Source organism: Equus caballus, chromosome 2 (assembly GCF_041296265.1).
Source record: "Equus caballus isolate H_3958 breed thoroughbred chromosome 2, TB-T2T, whole genome shotgun sequence".
Classification (NCBI taxonomy): domain Eukaryota; kingdom Metazoa; phylum Chordata; class Mammalia; order Perissodactyla; family Equidae; genus Equus; species Equus caballus.
This window is the reverse complement of record NC_091685.1, coordinates 47,749,841-47,773,429: the sequence shown is the minus strand read 5'-3', so window position 1 is coordinate 47,773,429 and position 23,589 is coordinate 47,749,841. Positions and strand designations below refer to the sequence as shown.

Below are 23,589 nucleotides of genomic sequence, written 5' to 3'. Positions count from 1 at the left end.
CAGCGTCGCAGGCACGACCCACACGTGAGGAGGAGGCGCGAGCGGTGTTGTGTGTGCGGAGGCTAGGCTGGGGCCGGGGGACTAAGTGCCTGCAGGGATGCACTGCAACGAAGAATTTTTACAAATTCGCAACATTTTCTAAATCCCGGTAAGTTCCTGTTGTTAATATTTAACAAGTATTTTCATACTGAGCATGTACGTAGCCGCTGTAGTCTAACGCTGAAGCCGGGTCCTGGCCGGTGCACTGGACTGCGATGAGGAAAATTGGATTACCGAGGTTCTCAAACGTGGCTCACCCAGAGCACCAGGAGACCAAAAAAAATTGAAAACTAAATCTGCACAAAATATATTTCTGAAAACACTAAGCAGTGCCTACATGATGTCTTGTGTTATGTATGAGATTTTTGGAAAATATTTTTATCAGGAATAACAATGCTCAGAATTAGAAAATTTAAAAAGCTCTATATATGATGGGCCCGAGCCTTAAAGTTAATAAATCTGGAACAGCCACACACGCCCTGCGTCCTCCCGACACAGCACGGCTCCTACTTCCGAGAGTCCGTGTGGGTGGCACATGTCACTCGGTCACCCTCCTTCTTAGGTGAAGGGACAGCTTGAAAAACCAAACTGAAGGTTTTCTAGAAAGAGAAGAATCACCTGGGTCTTTTCAGGTCCCTAACACGTTAGAGGTGGCAGGAGCCCAGGCCGAGCGCGGGAGGGGTCCCCAGCGTCCCTCGTGCGTGCGTGTCTACTTTGCCACCACCCCTCTGTGCTCTGTGACGGGCCAGGCTTGCCCCTGCCCCACCCCGTGTGGTGCTGGTTAGGGGCAGGTTATGGGAAGAGGAGCGGAGACGAAGGAGCTGCCGCGGCTGGCCCGCCTTGCTGTAAGTCAGTGGGCAAGCGTGGCCCCCGCTTCCCAGGGCTCACGCTGGGTTTCTCAGGGTTCAGCGCCATGTTGGCGCCCACCAGGCCCCAACACAGTCCCAGCCCCGCCCTGGGCCGCCCCCCTCCCCCCGCCGAGCTTGGCCCCTGGGTGGCAGAGCAGCTTTTATGTAATGTGGAGACCTATCCCAACCAGCTCCCTGTGGTAATCCGGCAGACTTGCCTCCAAAGACCAGAGTCAGAGCCGCAGAGCAGGGTCCAGGGCCACGCTGGGTCTCAGGCATGTCCCAACCCAGTGGCGACACCCAGTAGCAGAGCCCCCGTCTGAGGGGTGTGCGGTCACTCGTGCCTGGTGGGCAGCACGCTGGGGCGAGTTGACATTGCCTGGGGAGGGAGAGACCCCCGGGGCGCCCAGGAAGGGGGAACAGACGGCCTCCGAGAAGCCCCCCTTTCCCCTGACGGGGGTCAGTATTTGCTGCGCTGGGCACAGAGAGAACGCCTCTGTTCACGCAGCATGGGGCCACAGTTTGTTCACATTTCAGGCATTTCTTTCAGTGTTGCCAAACAGCGTCCTGGCTGCTCGTGTACAAACGTGAATGTGTGGCGTGCTGGTGGCGAGGGGGAGTTTCGTATATCCAGTCACTTGTTTTATCAATTAAAGAAGGTGGAGGATGTGTTGAAGTCGGGTTTGGAAACAGAAACCCCAACATTTGCAAACGGCTCCGGTCACAATCCAGTGTGTGTCCTGTTGACATAGTTCATGGAAACTGCGGACGCCGCGATTGTAAAGCAGTAAATACAGCCGCGTGGTTTTGTACAATGAACGAGCGGAGCCCGTCGCCGGCCGGCTTTCCTTCTGTGGATGAGTCTCACCCTCAACGGCCAAGGTCGTTCGTATTCTTGCACATTAAAGACTTTAATGAAAACGCTTACTGTTGTTATTTTCGTTAAAAGTAGGTGCTTCCAGGAAGCAGAGGGTTTTGCAGGTATTTTTTTTAAATAGACTTATTTGGAGAAGTTTCTGGTTCACAGCAAAACCAAGAGGAGTTCCCATGTGTCCCCCGCACCCCACACGCAGCGCCCCCCAGCTGTCCACACCCCACAGAGGCTGCTTCCATTATAGCTGGGAATGTGCACTGACACCGTCGTCACCGAGTCCACGTTCCCGTCCTGGTGTTGGCCATTCTCTGGGTCTGGACGAAATGTGTGATGACATGTATCTGCCATTATAGCCCCTACAGACCAGTCCCACTGCCCTACTCGCCCTTCCCCCCCCCCGGGTCTTTTCACTGCCTCCGTGGTTTTGCCTTTTCTGGCATCTCGTCGCTGGACTCACACAGGACGCAGCCTTTTCCGACTGGTGTCTTGCACCTCGTCATATGCAGGGAAGGTCCCTCCGTGTCTTTTCAGGGCTTGTGTGAAGCCCTTTTGAAAAGGCGAGCATCACCCTCTGGAAGTTAATCTTGGTTTGCACATCACGCTCCTCCCTCCCCGCCAGGGCCCTGCAGCCCCCGTGGCCGTGAGGGAGACTGGGTACGAGGCATGAGTTGGCACCAAAGTCCAGCTCTTCCAGAATCTGGGGCCGACCATTTCCCCCATTTTCCACGCAGACCAGAAGCCTGAGCAAACGTGGCTGGCTCGGGCTGCTTTGGCGGACTGGCCTGCCCGCTGCCGATGGCACTGGGCCGTTCCCTCCCCTTAAATTCCCTGTTTGGGGAGAACCTGCTCTGACGCTCACACCCATCAGTGATGAGGTGCCGGGGCAGACTCTGGCCAGACCCGTGACAGTATCTGTGCCTCTGGTTGTAACCTGCAGCTGCCTAAGGAACCAGCTCATGTGGGGAATTAAAACACGGCTGTGAAATGTGAGCCGAGTCCGTGCACTTAGGAAAATGCGCTGCCTGAGCCCGTCCACATGTCTGTAGATGGGGCCCACACAGGTATGAAAACCTGGGTTCTGCTTACCTGCCTGGGACTGGGTCCGTCCGCCCAGCGGCTGTCAGCCTCCCGACTACAGGAAGTCACTGCTCAGCATAAGCCAGAAAAGAAAAAGGATCCAGTGTTTCGGTCTCAGCAGAGAGAGGGCCACAAGCAGTTCACACTGACACGTCTTTAACATGTAGCTTTTTAATATGTCGAGTAGAGGGGAGGTGGTTCTGGCCGGTGGAGTGAGACCAGGCCCCCGCACCAGCCAGGCCCGAGGGGAAGACGATGCCTTGCTGCACGGGCGGGCAGCTCACCACACCACGTCGTCTGTGCTTTCTGCCAAGCACTGAGCGAGGTGGCTATCGACGTCCAGCTGGGCCAGCCTGTGAGGGAGAGGAGATGTGGTCACTCACACAGAGGGAAGCACTCACCACACGGAAGGGCACCCTGGCCAGAGCATCCGTCACGCACCTTCCTGCCCTTCCCAGGTGCTGACATGTGCACCAAAGACTGGTGGAGAAAGACCCGTGCCGGCCTCCACGGCTGGTCAGAAACGGGCAGGGGCAGGGAGGGGTCGCACCAACCGGAAACGGCCTTTCCAAATCCTGTTCCTTGGGTCAAAGGTTCCCAGTGCGCCCTGGACACACGCCTGGGGAGCACTCATCAGGCGGGGGTTCTCAGGCTCCCGCATCTGAGGCCAGGGGGCACCCTGTGTCTGAATGAGCCCCCAGGGGATCCTCGTGGGTCCTGGTGAACTGAAGGCCAGCCCCAAAAGCCCATCTGCCAACCAAGAGAATTGGCAGAAACGGCCAGCCTGACGGTGGCAGTGCAAGGACAGTGGCAGAGGCAGTTCGGCCAGTCTCAAGGTCGAGGGCGGGTCCTTCCTCGGCCCGGCAGGAGCTCTGCCCCGTCAGCTGGACAAATCCATCAGGTGTCTTTGTATCAACAAAAGGCCGGTGCATCCCCTCCTCTCTTAGAACCACCACCCGACTTGCCACCCGAAAAGAGCAGGAAGCTGGTGCCCGGGAGGGCAGTTGCCATCGTCTGAGAGGCAGGAGGCAGCCGTGGATGGAAGGTAGGTGTGCAGCCTGGGCCTGAGAAGTCATTTTCTTGATGTGGGTGACTCAGCCCGTCTGGGGAGAGGGTTTAGTCAACTCAGGCTGCCGTCCCGAATTCCAGATGCTCTGACGTCTGCGGGGCTGGCCCCTCGTGTCCGGAGGGGTGTGGGGAGGGGTCTGGATGTGTGTCACAGAGCAGGCGCCCCTCATCCCTGACCTCTGCTGACCCTGTCAAGGAGGGAAGGCCGTCCCTGATGTGCCGAGGCCGTGCCTGGTTGGCTCCGGCCATGACTCCCAAAGGCGGCAGAGCTACTGGGGGCTAAGAGGGCAGTTCCAGCCCAGACTCTGGCCAGACCTTGCCAGAAGCCATGTGGCTCACTGTCCCATCCGAGGAACCGTGCCCTGCACACCACAGCTGGGAACTGCACCCCCTCACAAAGTCGCCCATCCAACGGCTGCAAGCCGCGATGCTCCTTGTGTCCCCTGCAATCTGGGGCCCACCAGTCAGTCGGCCTCCCCTCAGCTCCCGGCCTCCTGCTGTGCCAGGGCCGGTCCAGTGCCTCCTGCAGCCCTTCTCACTCCCCAGATGGGCCCAGCCTCCCTACGTCTCCCTAGGCTCAGCAGCCTGGGGGATGACCCACTCCATGGTGGGACTCGTGTGTCCCCACAGCCTCTGCCCTCAGACCCAGGTGAGTGCTGGGAGCACGACTGACCCTCAGGTTCTGCTCTGCTCCAGCAACCCAAGGCTGCTGCGTCCTGTGGCTCCCATGCCCGTCCAGGTGTCACGGCGGCCGCGGGCCCCACCTGCCCTTACAGAGCAGGACACAGCACACTAGTCTGGCCCCACCAGCTTTCCCCATCGGGGCACCCAGCAGCCGGCAGAGAGGCCACCTCAGGCCCACCCAGGGGCGTATAAAGTGCCATGAGTCCTGTGGGGCCCTCTGGAAACACCCCGTGGGCCACGGCCTCTGAGGTGGTTTGAACACCCTGCCAGCCAGCCCAGATGGCCTCTCCCTACCCTCAGAGACCTCCCAAGACGTGGCCTGTCCTCCAGCCACCTCCAGGACTGTCCTGGTCAACTGGCTAAGTTCACTGGCCAGAATGTAAAAGGCCCTCCCCTGGAACCACAGAGCTGCAGCCCTGAGCCCAGAATGACCTCCTTTCACTCCAAGGCATGGCAGCCAAGGGCTGAGGTCCACGGCCACACCAGGCCAGCCTCTCACCTAACATGACCCCGTAGCCAACTCCCAGCTGCTCCCAGGAGCCCGTGCTGCTTCTGGTGGCCTTCGGCTACTGTCTCAGGTCTGCAGACCTTGGGCAGTGCATTGTGAAGTCCCTGGGGCCACTCAGCCCGTCTGAGACTGTCAGGCCTCAGCTTGTGCTCAGAACCAGCCCCTCCATAAGCTTTCTCCAAGGCTTCCAGAAGATTCTAAGATCTGGACCTAGGTCATGTTGTGCAAGGGTGTCTAGGCAGTGTCCCTCCAGTGGGGAGCACCCTCTGGGAATGTGTCAGGCTTCATCTCTGCCAGATCGCACACTGGGTGCTTCTTCAGCTTGCATCATGACAGCCCTGCCTCACAGACGCACCGGCAATCCCACGTGTGGGCGGCTGGCACAGCTGCAAGAGGGGCCTCAGCTGAGATGCTCCAGTGGCTTCTCGAGGCGGACAGGGCAGAGCGGGCTCGGTGCCAAGCAGCTGGAGGGGCCTCGGAGCTGTAAGGTCCCAGCAACTGGCTCAGGATCAGCAGATAAATGGGGACGCTACTTAGGTTCTGGTTTCCTCACGTCAGCTGGCCCGCGGGAGCCAATCTTCCCCACCACCACGTGCCTCACGGGCATCAGAAACTCCCAGGACATCAGAAGACAGCAGCAAGGGGATCTCGAGGGGACGGCGTTTCACACACGCCTCACAGAATCCATATGTACTTGTCCGTCACATCAGAGAATAAAACGGTTCTCTGAGTGAGCCGCAGAGCGCTAAACTTTGAGCAAAACGGTGAGCTAGTCCTCCCGCACATGCTCCCCAAAACCCACACTCAGCCCGAATAGCTCCGGTTGTCACCGGCCTCCTGCGGACCAGCACCGCCCCTCCCACCCAGCACAGGGCGCTGCACTGTCAAAAAAGCCCTGAGAACCACCAAAAGCAAAGGTTTTTCTAGGGTCAGTCACGGGACAATGTGACAGTTCAGTTACTGTGTCTAGCTGCTAAATGGGACGTGCCCCCCCTGCACCCACCCTGCAACCAGTCTCTTTGCCCCAGGTTCCTGCTGTCTGCGTCTCAGAGCATCCCACATGGATGTGAGCCCCGTTGCCCACGACATGGACGCTCTGTTGTCCCCCAGTCATGGCTGCAGCCTCAGGGGTGTGTCCTGGCCCGAGAACTCTCTCCTTTGTAATCAAATGGAAGAACGTGCTAGAAGCATTCCAGACACGCCAAGACCTGGATCCAACTGCACTGACACCTACTTTGGAGAAGTCAAGGCCCTCTGCCAAGCCTTAATTTAACTGCTTAAAAAGCTCAAAACTGGAATTCTTTTCTCCCTAACGTCCCTGTCTTTGGGAGTCTTTTTATAGACTGTGTAGAAATACGAGCGATCCGAGGTTTTACAAAGGCCCCTAAAAGGGGAGGAGGCTGGGGCGCCCTGACAGCATCAGGAGTCTTAAGGGCTTCTGCCAAGGAAGCGGATTTCCTTCCAGGCCTTCCAACGGTGTCTTCTGCCCCCGCGTTTCTTTGATGGGTATGAATCAAGAAGACTTCACTATTTTAAAAAGTGTTCGCTGCTTCGTCAGAATTGGCCAGGGAGGGGCCGGTCCGGTGGCGCAGCAGTTAAGTGTGCACATTCCGCTTCTCGGCGGCCTGGGGTTCGCCGGTTCGGATCCTGGGTGCAGACATGGCACCGCTTGGCAAAAAGCCATGCTGTAGTAGGCGTCCCATATATAAAGCAGAGGAAGATGAGCATGGATGTTGGCTCAGGGCCAGTCTTCCTCAGCAACAAGAGGACAATTGGCAGTAGTTAGCTCAGGGCTAATCTTCCTCAAAAAAAAAAAAAGAATTGGCCAGGGAGTCAATATTTGCAGCTTACGACAGCACAGGCGGGAGAGGGGACAGTGGATGCTGGGTGTGGAAACGTTCTGCACCTTCTCTGCTGCCACCAGGGAGCCAGATGTCTGGCCGTGGGCCACTTATGGCCCCTCTGTCAAGCCCAACGTGTACCTGCTGGGGCTTCACCCACATACACAGGCCCCACCTGGGGACCGCCACTGCCTCACCCAAACCAGCCCACTCTCGTCTCCACGCCCCACCCTGAGCCGTGCAGGGCTGCGTGGAGATGGCAGGCAAGTGCTAGCAGGGCGCCACTGGGGCTCACCCCCAACACCAGGCCCTCAGAGGCTTGGTTCCGAGGAAACGCCACAGATTGGAGAAACCTAGATCCTTTAGATGGGGATTTCATCTCTCTGAATAAGCAGCAGCATCTAAGGATCTTCCTGTGCAGCTTCGTGCTGTGTATTCTGGTAACTGGTCTGCTGGCTTTTGTTTTTGGCGTCAGCTGCTAATTCTGGAGTCCATTCCCTTCACCCTCCAGGGCTGTTTTTGCTTCTGAAGACCATGGACGTGCATGTAACTTAACCACACGGTTTCCCAGACACACGAAATCTGGAGCTTACCAAAACCTGATGTCCATTCACTTCACCTGACCAAGCTCCTTCTGCCATCTGGACCCCCGTGACCCCCACGACCCCCACACTTGTGTCCTTGGTGTCTGACACACGGCCCACCAAGCTGGGTGGTTTGGATTCAACTTCTTAGCAAAATTGGATTCCACCCCCCTTACTTGAAAAAAGGTACACGGGAGCCGGCCCGTGGCCTGGTGGTTAAGTTTGCCGCACTCTGCTTCCACGGCCCAGGTTCGTGGATTGGGTTTCCGGGCCCCGGAGACATCTCAGCCCCGGGATGGAGGCACCACCAGGTTCCCGACCTTGATGTCAGGGTGGACTGGGCAGGAGCTGGAGAAGAGGCTGCCTGCCCTCGCCGTGGAGACTGCAGCCTGTCCACAGGGCCCCAGATGGGGACCAGCATGTGGACCCCCAACCTACAGCCCTGTATCCTCTGGCTAATTGGCATGGTCACCGCTTGCTAACTTCGCGCAGGAAACATTACTTTAGACGGCAGAAGCTGAGCTCAGGCATCAAGTCTCAGGCCCTAAAAACGGCTGCGGTTTCCAAACAGGGCTGGGGGCACCGGGCTGTGGCAGCAGAGGGGAGGGAGGCCCAGGGCCGGGCACACTCACCCAGGGTCGAAGTCAGCCTGGCACATAGGGCAGCTGCGCAGGGTCGGCGAGCCCGGCGCGCCCTCCACCGACGGCTGCTCCTCGGCGCTGGGGGTCCCGCGGGGCTCGGGCGCGGGGCATCCTTGCGGGGCCCGGTCGGGGGACCTCGGGCGCCCCCCGGCCGGGCGGAGCACCCGGTAAGAGCGGCCACGGCCTCGCCGCAGGGCCGGCGGGAAGGGCGTCCAGGAAAAGGTCTCAGGTCCGACGGTGAAGACCTCGGAGGGCGTGGTGCGCTCAGGGCTGCGCCCGGGCTCCTGTAAAACCGGGTCGTCGGGCGCGGTCATCACGCCCGGGTCGGAGACCCCCAGGTCACCCCGCCGGTCGCGGAGCACGCACCTGGCCGGGGAAAGCAGGCAGCGGCGGCGGCTCGCCGTCCAGGTTCAGATCCTCGCGGGCCGCGCGCAGCAGCTCCGCCCATAGCCGCGCACACTCGTCGCCGGCCCCCTGGAGGGACTCGGGGCGGGCGCTGGGGGGCCTGGGGAGCACGGCGTGGGGGCACTCAGCGGAGGGGGCACTCGGCCTGGGCCCTGCGCAGCACGGGGAGCAGAGGAGCAGGGTGGGGGCTGGGCGGCACTTTAGAGGGGTACTCGGCGGGGGTGCACTCAGCGATGGGGGCACTCATGGTGGGGACACTCAGCTGGGTCTCAGAGGGGAAGGGGCTGCAGGAGCCAGGGATGGCGGGCGGGGCGGCACCGAGGCGGGTTCCGGGAATCACGTGGGGGCGTGACACCAGCCACACCTCGGCCAGGGGACACTGGGACCCTCACCCGGCAGCCCCCCTCCTGCTCCCTTCCCCTCCCCTAGCCCGCAACCCCCGGTCTCACTCGTCCCCCGAGGGCGGCCTCCGGCGGCTCAGCCTGAGCCGCGGCCTCCGCGCCGCCTCCATCCGCCCTGAGCGCGCGCGTCCGGCGGAAGTGAGCAGCCCGCCCGACCTGACCCCGCCCCCGACCCCCGATCCTCGCCTTGGACGCAGATCCCGCCCCCGGATCCTCGCGCAAGACCCGGACCCCCGACCCTCGACCCCGGGGGGCACCTGCTCCCGCCCCGCCCAAGACCCCTGGACACAGACCCCGCCCCCGCCTTGGACACGGACTGCCCATCCTTGCCCTAGACGTTCACCCCCGCCCTGGAGTCAGAATCCGGACCCCGCCCCGACCCCCACCCCAACCTGACCCTGACACCCCCCCGACCTGCGCGCTGGACCCCACCTCCTCCAGGGGACCCCACCGCCCTGCTCCCCAGGCCTTCCTCTCCCCCGTGACGCTATCAGAGAGGAACGTGTCCTGACCTCAACGTTTGGGGAGGCTGAGGCCAGGGTCCTTTCTCCACCACAGAGGTGGGACGAGGTGGGGGAGGCGTGCTGGCCCTGTAGGAGGCATTTCCAGTGAGGAGAGAGTAGGGGAGGCCCTGCCCAGCCCAGCCGGCTGCTGTCGCCTGCAGGCAAGCTGGGTTCTGCAGAGGCCTCCGAAGTCGCACTAGGGGGTCCCTGGCCCCCCTCTCCAAGGCACCCTCTTCAGTTAGAGCCCACGCACCTGGCTGCTAGGCCTGCCTGGGCTCAGCCACCTCTGGCTGCTTGGAGCAGCTCTGAGCCTCAGTTTCCAGCTCTGTGGACGGGGCTGTCCTTCCCAGGAGGAGACTGTTTACTTACAAACAGAGGAGCTTGGTTTTCTCAATTAAGACAAAAAGTGAGGTGACAAAGTCCAGGTGGCAAGCCAGGGCAGGGGTCCTGGCCCCGGGGCCTGGTGTGGACAGCCTGTGAGGGGCCTCACTGATACCCTGGGCCCCAGCTGCTCTCACCGAGTGACCGTGGGATCCACCACTTGGTGGCAGCAGACGCCCAGGCACCCTCGGCCGCTGCTGACGCTCAGCCAGTCCTGACTGGGCTTGCACCAGCGCCCTGTGGGCCCCAAGGTGTGTCCCTGGGGCGACCCCCGCCCTTACCAGGGCTGGGGTGTACAGGGGGCTGAGGGCAGGCAGCTCATCTCCAGGGACCACAGGCAGCTGTCACTCGGGGTGCTGGGTCTCCTTGGCTCTCCCCGCCCCAGCAGCTTTGGGGCTCTGTTCTGCACCCACCTCCACCGGGGCTCCCACGGCGCTGTTCCAGCCTCCTCACCTCGGCTCCTCTTCACACCGCAACCCTCCTCCCAGCCCCTCGTGCTGGCCTCCTTCTTGTAGCACACTCCAGTGCCAGGGCCCCCCGCCCCTGAGGCAAGGCCAACCAAGTGACTAGCCGTCCTCCTGTAGCACTGAGGTCGTCCTTCATCCAGCTGCCAGCGCAGACCTCCAGAGCCGGCGCAGGCTCATTCACCAAACCTTCCCTGAGACCCAACCTGTGCCGGGGACCGTTCTAGATGCTGCAGACGGAGTCCTCACCCCCAGGGCCTGCCAACTGCTGGAAAACAGATTCCACTTGTATAAACAAACAGAGCTGCTGTAGCGAGGGGGTCTCGGGCCCCTGGAGGCAGTGAGCTGTGGCTGGGCCTGCTCCCAGGTGAGAGAACGCCAGACGGGGGCTGCCGGGTCTGGCACGTTGCAGATGCCAGCTGACCGAGGGCTCCCAAACAGCTTGTGTCTGGGGTTCCTAGACGCGGTCCGGGCTGGTCCTGGCGTCAGCCTCTGCCGCTTCAGAGCCTTTCCTGGAAGTGTCACCACACTTCTGCAAGCCAGCCATGGGGACTTCCAGGAGGAATGGCGCCAGGCCTCCCCAAGGCAGTGGAAGGCCCCGCCAGGCCTCAGACGGCCAGTGTGTGCCCAGCGCTCGGGCTGTGCTGGGAAGCTACGTGGGGACATCTGTGTGAGCAGCTGCTGCTGTGGATCAGGGCCCCGGGGAACCGAGCACGAGGTCTTCAGCGTCCCAGGCACTCCCGGCCCCTTCCCTCCCCTTCCTCCTCAGATCTCACATGGTCCGGCTCCCTGACCCAAGAAAGGCAGAGCAAGGCAGGAGAGGGGAGGGGTGTCAGATGGACCCAAGACTACTGAGCTGGCCTGAGGGCAGGTGCCCTGAGGAGGTGCAGGTCCCAGGGGGCTGTCAGGGCTGGGCTCAGACTGGCTCAAGCCTATGGCACAGAAGGTGGGGGGCCCCCACTCTCCTTTGGCCTAAGCCACCCCAAAGAGCCTCATTTACCCTTGGTTTCCAGGGGAGGGGAACCGGACCCCTGGCCGGGCCTGCGCCAACTGGTGGAACAGAGGCCCTTGGGGCCGGGCAGTCTCGGGATGGCGGAGCCAGAGCAACATGAAAAAGTTGTCCTCTGGGGGGCTCCTCCTCTCTGGTTTCATCCGGCTGCTGGGGATTAACTCCCCTCCATCCCCACCAGGGCCTGCAGCCTGGGACACTGCCCCGGAGGACGGAGCTGGGGTGACCCCTGCACCAGGCATGCAGCAGGTGCAGCGCTGGTCAGGAAGCCGCCCCGCGCCGGTCCCCATTCCATCTGCCCCAACAGCTGCCCACTGCGGCCCAGCCTGCAGGGGTGTCAGGAGTGGAAGGGGAGCACCGTGCACCCCGCCAGGCCCACCTTGTCCCGGCTGTCCCAGCGTTATCAGCAAGATGGTGGCAGGAGTGGGGCTGGAGGAAGTTTAAAAGTTGAACTTGATTAAAAGACGCTTTTTCTGTGCCGTCTGCTGCAGTGACGGGCAATGAGCTTCAGTGGAAAATAATTTCTGATTGGGACTGACTGGCACTGTGAAAACAAGTTCTTTATGAGCCAAAATTCATGTTTACAAAGAATATTCCAGTGTTTTGTAGGAGGCACCCCTCGGGCGAAGCAGAAATTGCTCAAATGGGCAGGAGTGGCAGAGCCACACTCTGCAGCCACAGGTGTGGCCTGGCTGCCGGGCTGCCTCGTTCTGTGCTCTCTGTTGCTTCGTTCACTGTTGACACGTTTGTGGGTGATGAACCAGACTCCCCTCCTCTCCAAGGCACCCATTCCAGAATCAGGGTGTCGTTGGCAGCTAGCAGGTCGGGGCCCGTCCCTCCCTAGCACCTTCTACCACCAAGGAGCAGGTGTCCCGGCTCCTGGAGTCCTCAGAGCAGGCGGGAATGGGCTCCTCACTCCACAGGGGGTGAGGTTTGCCTCTGACCAGCGTAGATGCCCCCAGGAGCCCCGCTGGGACTCCTGGTCATCCTCTGCTCCGAGGCAGGGCCTGGGCCAGGCAAAACCTGTCAGCCGGACCCGGGCCCAGAGCTGACTGGGGTGGCCTGAGCCCCACTTGGCTTCCTCACCCCTCCTTTGATTTCCTGGGGGCCAGTTCTGCCGTCGGGCCACCTGCAAATGGGGTCAAGATGGCACAGGCAGTCTGACAGGGTCAGGGCCGGCAGGCACAAACAGGCCCAGAAAGTGGCACGGCTGTCCAGATGCCAAGGGAAGCTGGCGACAGGCAGGGCTCCTGTGGCACGGGCGGCTGCATCCCTCGCCATGTGGCAGAGCTGCATGGCACCCACTTGGTACACTGCCGGTGCACTGCCAGCGCCTGCTCCCCAGGCGAGAATGGCCTTGAGAGCTGGGCCTCCTGATGCAGCGGACTGTACTGGGCCACACCTGCCGGCCGGTGTATTCCAAGCAGGCAAGCCTGCCCGGAGCCAGGCAGGCGCATTTGTGGGCGTGCAAGCGCCAGGCAGACAGGCTGGATTGAAACAGTTGCCCGGGAAACATCGCGGGATCCGACGGGCGGCAGAGCAGGCGTGTGGGGCCCACTCACCGGTGCGGGAGCAGGGCCTCTCCTCACGGCCGCAGAGTGGGTGGGTGTCCGTGGCTGGAACATAGCAGTCATCAGGCCAGAGCTAAGGGCCAGCACAGCCTCCAGCCCCCACCTCAAGCGCCTGAAAGCTGAGGGGCAGCTGGGGGGCTGGTGCCGGGAAGACAGCAGTGCCATTTGTAAGCCCAGCCACTCTCTCCCGATGTTTCTAGTGAACCTTGTCACTTCCACGAGGTCCCCCCCTCTCCCGCCCCTGACTTCCTCCTCTGCCCTCTGCTCGGCCGCACTGACCCTTCCTCTGTCCCCATCTCCAGCTCAGGCTTCTGCCCTTGCCATCCCCCTGCCCCCCACAAGTGGCATGTCCTGCTGTCCCTCTGGCTCTGCTCTGGCGCCCCCTCCCAGAGAGGCCTTCCTGACTGCTGCTGGGTTTTCCCGCCCCACAAGCAGGAGCTGCAGAGCTGGGATGCTGTCTGCCTTCCCAGGAGGGCAAGCTGTGCGCTCTGCCCCACAGCGACCCCAGAGCCTCAGGTGTGCCCGGCCCAGGGGGGCCAGTCCACTAACCCTGAGGGAATCGGAGAGGGGGCCATCCAGACCCCTCCTAGGGGAGTGTAAGTCAAGCAGAGACCAAGCTTTGCAGATACTGGGGGTCAAACAGTGTCCCCCGAAAATTCATGTCCACTGGGAACCTGTAAAGGAGACCTTCCTTGGAAATAGGATTTTTGCAGATGGAATCAGATTAAGGTGAGGCCACACTGGTCAGGGTGGGCCATAAGTCCAGTATGACTTGTGTCCTTGCCAGAAGAGGAGAGTTTGGACAGAGCCACACAGAAGAAGCCGCATGACAGTAAAGGCACATCCAGGCAGAGGCGGAGGGATGTGGCCCCAGCCCAGGGACGCCTGGAGCCCCCAGAAGCTGGCAGAGGTGGGAAGGACCCTCGCTAGAGCCTCCAGAGGGAGCGCAGCCCTGCCCACAGCTTGATTTCAGACTTTGGCCCTCCAGAACGGGGATAGGTGGATCTCCTTGTTTTAAGGCCCAGTCTGTGGCCATTTGTGCAGCAGCCACGGGACGCTGACAGAGGGGCTCTTGCACCTCGTGCAGCTTGAAAACACGGAGCAGGGTCCGGTTGGGGGCAGCAGGGCATCCTGAATCCACTTCTCTAGCCCCTGGGTCCTGGCAACCATACCGCCAAAGCGGAGGAGGCCACCGCCACCGTTGGCTGAGAGCGTGGCCTGGAGTAGGCAGCTCAGCTACAGACCCACGTGTTTCCTGGAAGGGCTCCGAATGGGCAGCACGGGGCGGCACTTCCCGGAGAGCCCTGCAGGTGCAGAGGGCAAGCTGGAGCATCTGCGGACCTCAGAGGGAGGCCGGGCTCCTTGGCTCCCACGGGAGAGGCTTGGCCCACTCGCTGCCTCCTGTGGCAGATCTGCTGGTGGGTCCTCGACTTCCTGAGATGCCCGCAGGTTCCTGCCACTTCTAGGCCCAACCCCATCACCACCGAGAACCCCAGCTGCTTGTCACCCCTATTTCTGTGTGAGCGATTCCTGACCTTGTGCTGTGAGGGACGTCCGATATGGAAGGCTCTCCTCTCCCTCCCTGGGGGCCTCCGCATGCAGGGGCCGTTGAGCTGGCCTGACGGGAGCTTGGTGTGGCCCACAGCATGGGCAAGTCCAGGAGAGGAGCCACTGGGCCTCAGCCAGGGCCACCCCCTGCTCCCCTCCCCTCCTCACTCCTCCCTCTCCTCCTCCTCATTACTCCTCCCCCTCCTCCTCCTTCTTACTCCTCATCCTCCTTACTCCTCCCTCTCCTCCTCTCCCCTCTCCTCCTCACTCCTCCCTCTCCTCCTCCTCATTACTCCTCCCCGTCCTCCTCACCCCTCCCCCTCCTCCTCCTTCTTACTCCTCATCCTCCTTACTCTTCCCTCTCCTTCTCTCCCCTCCCCTCCTCACTCCTCCCTCTCCTCCCTCTCTCCTCCCCTTCCTCCTCCTCCTTTCTCTCACCCCTCTACCCCTCCTCTATTCAGAGGACACAGAGCCTTCAGCCCTGCCCTGCAGACACAGAGGCCAGGTCAGAGGTCAGCAGACGGCTATTTGACCTCCTTGGTAATAATGGGTAGGGGTCTGTTGGGGCAGGGATGGTGGGTACAGGCAGGGAGAGCTGCCTCCTCCCTACCACCACCACTTCCACCCCCAGGGGCCAGGCACCTAGAGTTATTTCACCTGCCTCTGAGTCTTACTGGGACCCAGGCCTTTGGCCGACCAGAGGGCCCAGTGACAGCCAGGGATCACGGGCTCATCAGCTTACGACACAACAAGGGACACCAGTCCCCTGCGCAGGGTCAGTGTCTCCCTTTTCCATTTGCCAGGTTTGAGGCAGGCAGCTAGTCGGAGCATAACTGTCCATGGTCTGGTCCAGGGGTCAAGAAGGAGCCAGGCCGGCTCTCTGACTCGAGACACCTTGGCCTCACCATCAAGGTAGCAAGAGCCCCAGGGACCCCCCAGGCACCACCCACTTCCACTGCCCTGGGGCCTGGGCCTTTGAGGTACACGCTGAGCGCTCCTGCCTCTGCTGCCACATGACCCTCCATGGCCTGCACCCCCTACCCCGCCACCCCTTAGCCAAAGCACAGTCCAGGGTTCCCAGGGCCTCCTCTGAGGCCTGTGGAGGCTCTCTGTCCAGTGGGAACAGTGGCCTGCCACCCTGCAGAATCTCTTCTCTGAACTGGTCTTTGGCCTGCCTGCAGCCTAGGGTGGGGCCAAGATATGGCTGGAATCAGGACAGGCTGGGGGGGGACATCCACGCAGCCAGCTGCTCCAAGCCCCCTCGGGCCACCCGTCTGCTGGTCTCGCCTCCTCCCTGTCGGGCCTCCAGCCCCTCAGCCCCTCTGCAGGCCTGGCGCTGGGATGCTGGCAGGAGGGAGGGAGGGAGGAGGCCTTTAGTCCCAGAGGCACCTTCAGCCCAGCTGGCCGCTCCAGAGGAGAAGGGTTGGGGAGGAGGAGTGTGCAGGAAGTTGGAAAACCCCCCTGGGCCGGGGGAAGCTGGGGATGGAAACTGGAGGGAGGGGCCCCAGAGTTGGGGACACGTGACTGGTTTGTGGTCATTCTCGGAAGCACAGCCCACCACAGGCACCGGGCACCTCCCTGGGCTGCGGCTGCTCACCTGCCAGGACGGCCGTGCCCTGCCCAGGAGGGCCCCCCGAGCTGGTCCTGCCATGGTGGCCCAGGGGCGCTGGGAAGGCCCAGCCGCACCTCTCCCCCGATGCCGCCTGCTTCCTCTCCCACAGGGTACGCGGGGCTCTCCTCGGCCAAACTCTCCTAACACACGCCTGGCAGGCTCACCACTGGCCACCCTGCCTGAGCTGCGCCTGCCTGGCCGCCACGGCACGTGCGGGTCACCTTCCCTGGGGCCCGCTCCACCCTGCTCAGTCACTCTCGGGTAAGCCTGGTGCTCACCGTCCACCCCTTCAGGCAGGGGAGGGCAGGCAGCTGATGTCTGAGCACCCTCTGGACCCCCAGCTCTGGGCCTGGCCGGTGCCCCCAAGGCCCTTCTTGGAGTGGAGCTGGGGGTCGGTCCCTGAGTTCTCAGAAAGGCACCGGCACACAAGGCACAAGGTCTGCATCAGGGTCTGCGCAGGTGGGAGGGGGCTGGGCTGGGCTGACTGCTGGCCTGTCCTCTCTGAGCTGCTTCCCACTCGCCCTGCCCTGTGGGCAGCCCCAGCACTGGGCTGGGCCTCAGGTCTCGCCCTCACTTCCCGGGCTTGGCCTGTTCACCCGCCTCCAGCCCTGCGATGGATGTGCTGTTGCTCCCCTCCTTTACCGGTGGGCCCGATGAGACCCAAGGCCGTCTGACCCCTTGTCCTAGGCCACATGACGGTGAGTGCCGGGCTGAGACTCAAACCCGGGCCTCCCATGCTGCTGCCCAGGCAGGTGGCCTTGCTGACTTGGTGGCACTGAGTGGCCTCAAGGGGGTGGTCAGAGTCAGGGAGGGAAGGAAGGGCTCAGAGTCTGAGCACAGGAGGAGGCTTCTCTGGCCCAAGGCTCAGTAGATGGTGAGGCCAACTCCTCCCATCCCGGGTTCCCACGTGCCCCCACAGGCTGCCCCCAAGCTGTGGAGGGCCTCCCACCAGCCCTTGGAGACCCTTAGGAAAATGACGTCCCACCCTGACTCTGTGCCCATGCCCAGCCGGCCTCTCCTCATCTCCCACGGTCAGCCAGCCAAGGCCCACATCCAGAGACCCTGGCTGCCCATGGTCACCTGACTTGCAGCCACGTCTCTGCAGTGTCCCCAGGCCGAGATGGTGCTGAAAGGAGTCGAGCTAACTGAGGCCATGCTGAGTCCCCTGGGCCGCCTCCTCTGTGGGAGCTGCCCGCTGGGATGTGCCACGCAATGGTCACTTCCCCCGGATAACTGCTGCTCACCCCCATGTGATGAGAACGTCTGGCCGTGGGATGGCCATCGAGATCCAGCTCTGCCCAGGGCTTCAGGCCTTTGACCCATGGGGACAAAGAGGGGCCCCAGATGCCTGTCACAGCCCCAGAGGCTTTCTCTGATGCGTGGTGGCCGCCCACCCTGCCCAGGAGTTGGTGGGAGCACTGCAGGGTGACACCTGGGGTGGATTCCAGCCGCCCTCGTCCCGACTGCCCAGCACTTTTGGAAACAGTGGGCGATGGACCTGTGCTAAAGTGGCCTATGACGCCCGGCAGCCTGGGGTCTTGTGACATGGATGCTGAGCCGCACGGGCCCCTGCCAGCCTTCCCCTGGCTATCACCTGCAGCACAGCCTCTGTCTGCTGGGCCTTTGTCCCCGAGCTCCACCCTGACCCAGCCTCCTCTAACTTACCCTCAGCCGCCCAGCCTTTGTCCATCAGCCTGCCCCTCCTACCCGGTCATTTGAAATTTATAGTCGCCACCCACGGAAAGGTAAAAGGAGGTAGGTGAGATTCATTGGACTACATATTTCATTTTAACCCAACATCTCTAAAATGTTATGCTTCAACATGGCACGTGTATGTAATGTGTAACATGTATCAGCATGTTCTCACACATTCTCTTGTTCACACTAGGTCTCTGGAACCCAGTATGTGCTTTGCCCGTTGAGCATGGCTTTGCTGGCCTCATTTCAAGTGCTCAGGAGCCACACCTCGTGGGGAGTGGCCACGAACGGGGACCAGGGGCCCAGAAGCCTGAGGAGCCTCCCGCCACGTGCCCGAGGCACAGGATGTTGTCTGGGCACTTGCTGCCGCACAGAGGCTGCAGGCTCCAAGGGGGCTCTCCTGACTGTCCCCCAAATGTCACATCAACGTTTGGGGGACACTGGGAAGGGCGCCAGGAGCGCCCCCGGCCTGCCTCCCTGCCACCTTCTGCACTTTACCTGCTGGTGGGCCTGGGCCCTGAACCTGAGACGTGCCCTCCTGCCAGGAAGAGGGGCACTCCGCTGCCTCAGTTTCTCCGTTTCTTTTCAGCCGCTGATGCCCAGCAGCGGGGACAGTGCCCTGGCTGTCGTGGTAGTTTGGGCTACTGTAACAGAACGCCACAGGCTGGGCAATTTACAAATAACAGAAACTTACTTCTCACAGTTCTGGGGGCTGGAAGTCCGAGATCAGGGCGCCAGCAGGGTTTGGATCTGGGGAGAGCCCTCTGTCAGGTGTAGACGGCAGACTTCTCACTGCGTACTCACCCAGTGGAGGGGGTGAGGGGCTCTCTGGGGTCCCTTTCATAAGGGCACCAATGCCTTTCCTGATGGCTCTGCCCACACGGCCTAATCACCTCCCAAAGGCCCCACCTCCCTAACTGGGGTTTCAGCTTCAACGTACGAATCTGGGGACACAAACATCCAGGCTGCAGCACCGGCATGGTGGGCGCCCCCGATCTGGGGTGCTTTTATCACGTGTACCATCTTGGGGTGAGGCGGAGGTGGACAGAGCCTTCCGCTTGCCCAGGGCCCCTGTCCTTTCACTTCCCAGACCCCACTCGCCGGCCTGTCCTGGAAGGTGGGCGATGGGTGATTCTCCTCTCCAGAAGGAAAGTGCGAAGGAGGATGCAGCTCCGGGGGTCTCCTGTCCTCCCCGGGCCCTGCAGCCCCCACACTGCAGGGACTCCTCACTCTGTCCAGACCCTTTGCCAAGCCCGTGAGAAGGGTCACAGATTCAAAAGCTGTGACAGAGGGGCCAGCCCGGTGGCACAATGGTTAAGTGCACGTGTTCCACTTCAGCGGCCCAGGGTTCGATGGTTCAGATCCCGGGTACAGACATGGCACCACTTGGCAAGCCGTGCTGTGGTAGGCGTCCCACATATAAAGTAGAGGAAGATGGGCACGGATGTTAGCTCAGGGCTAATCTTCCTCAAAAAAATAAAATAAAAAGACTGCGACAGAGACACTGCCTGTCCTGGTTGGGTTGTAATTCTCGTCAAGCAAGTTCAAAATGAAACAATCTGACTTTCTTTTTCTTTCTTTCTTTTTTTTTTTTTTTGAGGAAGATCAGCCCTGAGCTAACATCTGCTGCCAATCCTCCTCTTTTTCCTGAGGAAGACTGGCCCTGAGCTAACATCTGTGCCCATCTTCCTCTACTTTATATATGGGATGCCTACCACAGCATGGCTTTTGCCAAGCAGTGCCATGTCCGTACCCGGGATCCAAACTGGCGAGCCCCGGGCTGCTGAGCAGCGGAACATGCACACTTACCCGCTGCGCCACCGGGCCGGCCCAGTCTGACTTTCGTGAAAGAACAGTGGCAGAGTGCAGATGCCAGAAGTGGGAGAGGGTCCGACAAACAGTGGGACCCCGCGACGCCCCCCTCCCCTAGCACCAGCGCCCACTCGGCCAGCTCCGGCCCCCCAGGGGAGGCAGTCAAGGAGAATGACCAGGCTGGAGGGTGTGTTTTTCCCTGTGGAAATGCACGTTCGTGGAAAATAGCTTATTTGACAACGTAGGTTTACTACCTCTGGACAGAGGAGCGTCGGTGTGGAGTGGGTGTGGTTCTTTCCCTGGCCTGAGGGAGCCAGGCCCCTGGTTCAGGGGCTGCTGGCAGGGCTGGGTCCTGGTGTGGGATGCAGGCAGACCCCATGGGGCATGGCAACCCAGGGTGACCTGTCCCCATGCGGGGTGGTGCCAAAGACCTCTCCCCTTGGTCCTTTGGAGTGGGGCCCTCTGCAGGGTCCTCTCAGCCTTCTCAGGTGTGGGCTGGTGGACACTGGAGCTGGAGAAGCTGGACGGTGCCTAAAACTGCTTTCCTCTTTTTGAGGTGAGAAAATGGAGCCTGAGGCCAGAGGCTGGGGGCCGGGGGCGGGGGGGAGTGGGGAGGAGAGAGCTCGACGCTCCTGATGCCCGCTGGAGCTCTTCCTAGAGCGGATGAGGGCACCCTGGCAGGGGTGCTGCCCAGCGAGTGCTTGGTGGTCATTCCTGTGGGCCAACCTCCGTTTGGGGACAGCCCTGGCCTGGCTGCAGGCCTGCCCTCCCCTGCCGCGGCTGGGACCTCATCCCTGCTCCCACCTCGTGGGTTTTTCCATCCTTGTGTTGGAGCCTCAGAGCTGCAGGCAGGCTGTTCTCACAACCAAGTGTTCTGTGTGTGTGTGTGTGGGGGGTGATGTGTGTGTTCATGTGTGCGTGTGTGTGAGTGTGTGTATGGGTGTGTGGGAGGAGTGTGTTCGTGTGTGTATGGATGTATGTGTTCGTGAGGGGGTGTGTGTGCACGTTAGTGTGTGTGTTCATGTGTGTATGGGCGTTTGTGTTTGTGTGTGCACATGTGTGTGCATGTCTTGTATTCTCTGCCCCAGAGCTGGACCCCAAGGCTCTTCCTGACCAGAGTGGCTCCTGAGGGGAAACCGAGGCTGGAGGAGCTGGGCACATGCCCAGCGTGTGTCTTCCAGCCATTTGGCCTCAAAGCTCGGTTCCTGAGGTCCTGGGGCCGGGCCTCTGGGGGTTCGGGGCCTCGGCGACCCCAGACCAGGGCGCTGCGGCCCCAGGCCGAGTGGTCCTTCCCTACAGCTGCCTCCCTGGAGCGTCGGTCCTCGGGCCATCTCCCGCCCTCCTCTCCTCCTCTCAACTTTGCCCCCCTCCCCCTTCCTGGCAAGCAGATCGCAATCCAAACTTGTTGTTAACTTCTCCCCTGCAGTTGTCCGCCAGCCCTTCCAAGTTAAATATTACTCATGGAGATGAGAGCCCGCCGGGCAGCGCTGGGCCTGGAGGTGGAATGGTCTGTGGAAGGTGCTGGGCAGAGGCCAATGCCAGGCCTGCGGCCACAGGATCCCTCCCTGAGGCGTCTGTGGGGCCGCCGGGTTGGGGCGAGGGTGGCAGGCCAGGCAGCCTGCGCCCCACGCCCGTGTCCTGCCAGCCTCTCACCCACCCTTTGAAATCGGCTGTTTCCTTAACCTCCCTGCACTGTGGCCAGAGTGGGCTGGACAGTGGGCAGCGGGTCCCTGGGCAGGGCAGAGAGGAGCTGCTCAGGGGCTTCAGGGGGGCTTGGGCTGGGCTGCACAGGCTCTCCTCTCGCCGGTCACGCCAGCCCAGTGCCAGGCTGGGGGCGGGATTGGGAACAAAATGTTTAGGAAAATGGCCTCATCTGTTTCAAATTGATGCCTCTCCTCTCGCCCTCAGTTTTCCCAGCAGCGAAGTGGAGGCACCGCGTGCTGTGTGCTCGACGTTCCTCTGCCTCTTGGGGAAGCCTGCCTCCACCCCACAGGGCGGCTGCTCCACCCCAGACTGTCAGGGATGGGCTGTGGCCTTGGGGGCCTCCCAGGCTCAGAGCAATGCCCCCCTCAAGCCCTCATCCCTTGTGGGGAGCGAAGCTGGGATGGACAACAGGCTCCATGCCATCTGCCCACACCCCACTCACACTCTTCCTCTCACTGCCCTGCCCTCCACCCCTTGGTGGACCATGCTGGGACCAGGCGCACTTCTGCCTCAGGGCCTTTGCACCTGCTCTTCCTCTGCCCAGAATGCTCACCCCTTTCCCATCTCAGGGCTCTGCTGAAATGGACCTGATGAGGAGCCCCCCTTGACTCGGCACCCCACTGGCCTCACCCTGGTCTATTCTTCTTAAGAGCATGTACCCCTGTCTAATACAGAACATATAAAATTTAATTTCTCATCATTTCCCGTGAAACCACTTGAGAACAGGAACTCATTTCTGCTCCTTTCTGTGCTATCACAGGTAGGCCCTCAATAAACTTGGTGGAAGAAATCAATTCTGCATTCACACCTGGCATGGGGTCTCCCCCACGGGCACTCACTGCCCCTCAGGGCCCAAGCCCCCTGGCCCACACCTGGATCCATCCTGGCCTGGGCAGGACATGTCTGGCTGGCCAGAGCTCAGACCAGGGGCCTCCCGTGGGGTCCAAAGGGTCCAGAGGAAAGGGCAGGGGCAGTGGCAGTCCCAGGACCCTGAGCCATTACATAGAAACCCCGAGGGAGAAGGGCAGGACAGAGGCGCACTGAGTCTGGGCACAGCTGCCTGCCGGTCACGGCGGAGTACCACCACCCTACTCCTTCCAGGACTGTGAGCCATTCATCCTCAAATCCCACACTCTCAGTGTGAAGCCTGCCCTCCTGCCCCTCACTGACCGATAGCACCCGGGCCCCTGTGTCCACCCTCCTGCCTTCTGTCCAGAGGGAGCTGGTCGGAGTAGGTGCCTAATTGGACAGGTCACGTCCACCACCCTGCCAGAGCTACCTCCACTCCAGGGAGCAGAGCCGCCTGCTCTGGGAGGGCAGCACCCACACGCAGAGCCTCTGTGCCTCCCTGCAGCCGTGGGCCCTCTCTCAGGGCCTCCTCCGGACACCGAGCGCCCAGGACACAGCCTCAGGACAGGGAGGCTCCTGGGGATGGGGCTGCGGGAAAGGCCCACCTGCGCCGGCCCGGCCACATTCTCTGCACACCTTTTCGTGAACGGATCTGTGTGGGGTTCTGGAGATGGGGCCGCCCACCTGCCTGCCTCGTGCCCAGACCTGCGGGGGAGCCTGCCCGTGTCAGACGGAGGCGAGCTGGGACTTCGGGCAGGAATGCGAGCATGGAAAACACCTTCCTTCAGTGTCGTGTCCGCAGCAGAAACACCAGCTAAGGAGATATTGATAGGGGTCTTCTGTGCCCTTCTGGATGCTGGCAGGATGGAGTGTGGCCCTGACCCTCCGCCCGGCCTACACCAGGGGCTCCAGCCCCCCAGAGAGCCCCCACAGCCCGGCCTGCTCCCCTCCCCTTCAGCCTGGACCACTGACTGCTTTCAGGCCAGGCCGGTGGGGATGGGGCTGGAGTTTACTTAGTCACAGGCCCTGTGAGGTGACCAAGAGGAGGAGGCCCTGCTTAGGGGACGAAACCCCAGCATCCCACCAGGCAAGGTGGCAGGTGGCAGGCCTCCACAAGTCCAGGGGCTCCTCAGCGATGAGGAAGCTCCTTTGGAGCATGGCGGGGTCTGGAGCTCTCCAGGCTGCACCGGCTGGTCCTGCGAGGCCAAGATTTCTCAGGCATTGCAACAAATGTCTGAGTTCATAGCAAAGCAAGCACCCAGGGGGAGCGCCTCTCCAGGAGGGTGACCCAGGGCGCAGGTAGCCCACTCTCCCACCCCATCACAGCAGAAGTGGCCAGCCAGCTCTGAGTGTCCCCATCCTCTGTCTGGGCTGAGGGCAGACCTCCGGCTGTGTGTGGCAGGAACAGCCAGGTAAAGCGCGGCCCAGCAGAGACACAGCCTGGTGACCAACTGCAGGAAACGTAGGC

General features: G+C 61.6%; 1 protein-coding gene and 1 long non-coding RNA gene across 2 annotated transcripts; one reads left to right on the top strand and one right to left on the bottom strand.

Moving 5' to 3' along the window:
- Positions 1-2,993: 2,993 nt before the first annotated feature.
- FAAP20 (FA core complex associated protein 20) lies at positions 2,994-9,122 on the bottom strand. The gene is made up of 4 exons (XM_005607582.3): positions 9,019-9,122; positions 8,531-8,669; positions 8,156-8,448; positions 2,994-3,191 (listed from the first exon to the last, which is right to left on the bottom strand). The coding sequence occupies exons 1-4, from the start codon at positions 9,078-9,080 to the stop codon at positions 3,119-3,121; spliced, it is 567 nt and encodes a 188-aa protein (XP_005607639.2). The 5' UTR covers positions 9,081-9,122; the 3' UTR covers positions 2,994-3,118.
- Positions 9,123-19,419: 10,297 nt separating this feature from the next.
- Positions 19,420-21,525, top strand: LOC138921372 (uncharacterized). The gene is made up of 2 exons (XR_011433887.1): positions 19,420-20,124; positions 21,477-21,525. It is a non-coding gene; the product is annotated as an uncharacterized lncRNA (long non-coding RNA).
- The last annotated feature ends 2,064 nt before the right edge of the window (positions 21,526-23,589 follow it).

Excerpts from the sequence above, each read along its gene's own strand:
- FAAP20 (XM_005607582.3), bottom strand. The coding sequence starts at position 9,080 with ATGGAGGCGGCGCGGAGGCCGCGGCTCAGGCTGAGCCGCCGGAGGCCG. Across the intron at positions 8,449-8,530 it reads TGCCTGCTTTCCCCGGCCAG|GAGCCCGGGCGCAGCCCTGA; the intron begins GTGCGTGCTCCG and ends CCGGTTTTACAG. Across the intron at positions 3,192-8,155 it reads CAGGCTGACTTCGACCCTGG|GCTGGCCCAGCTGGACGTCG; the intron begins GTGAGTGTGCCC and ends TCTCCCTCACAG.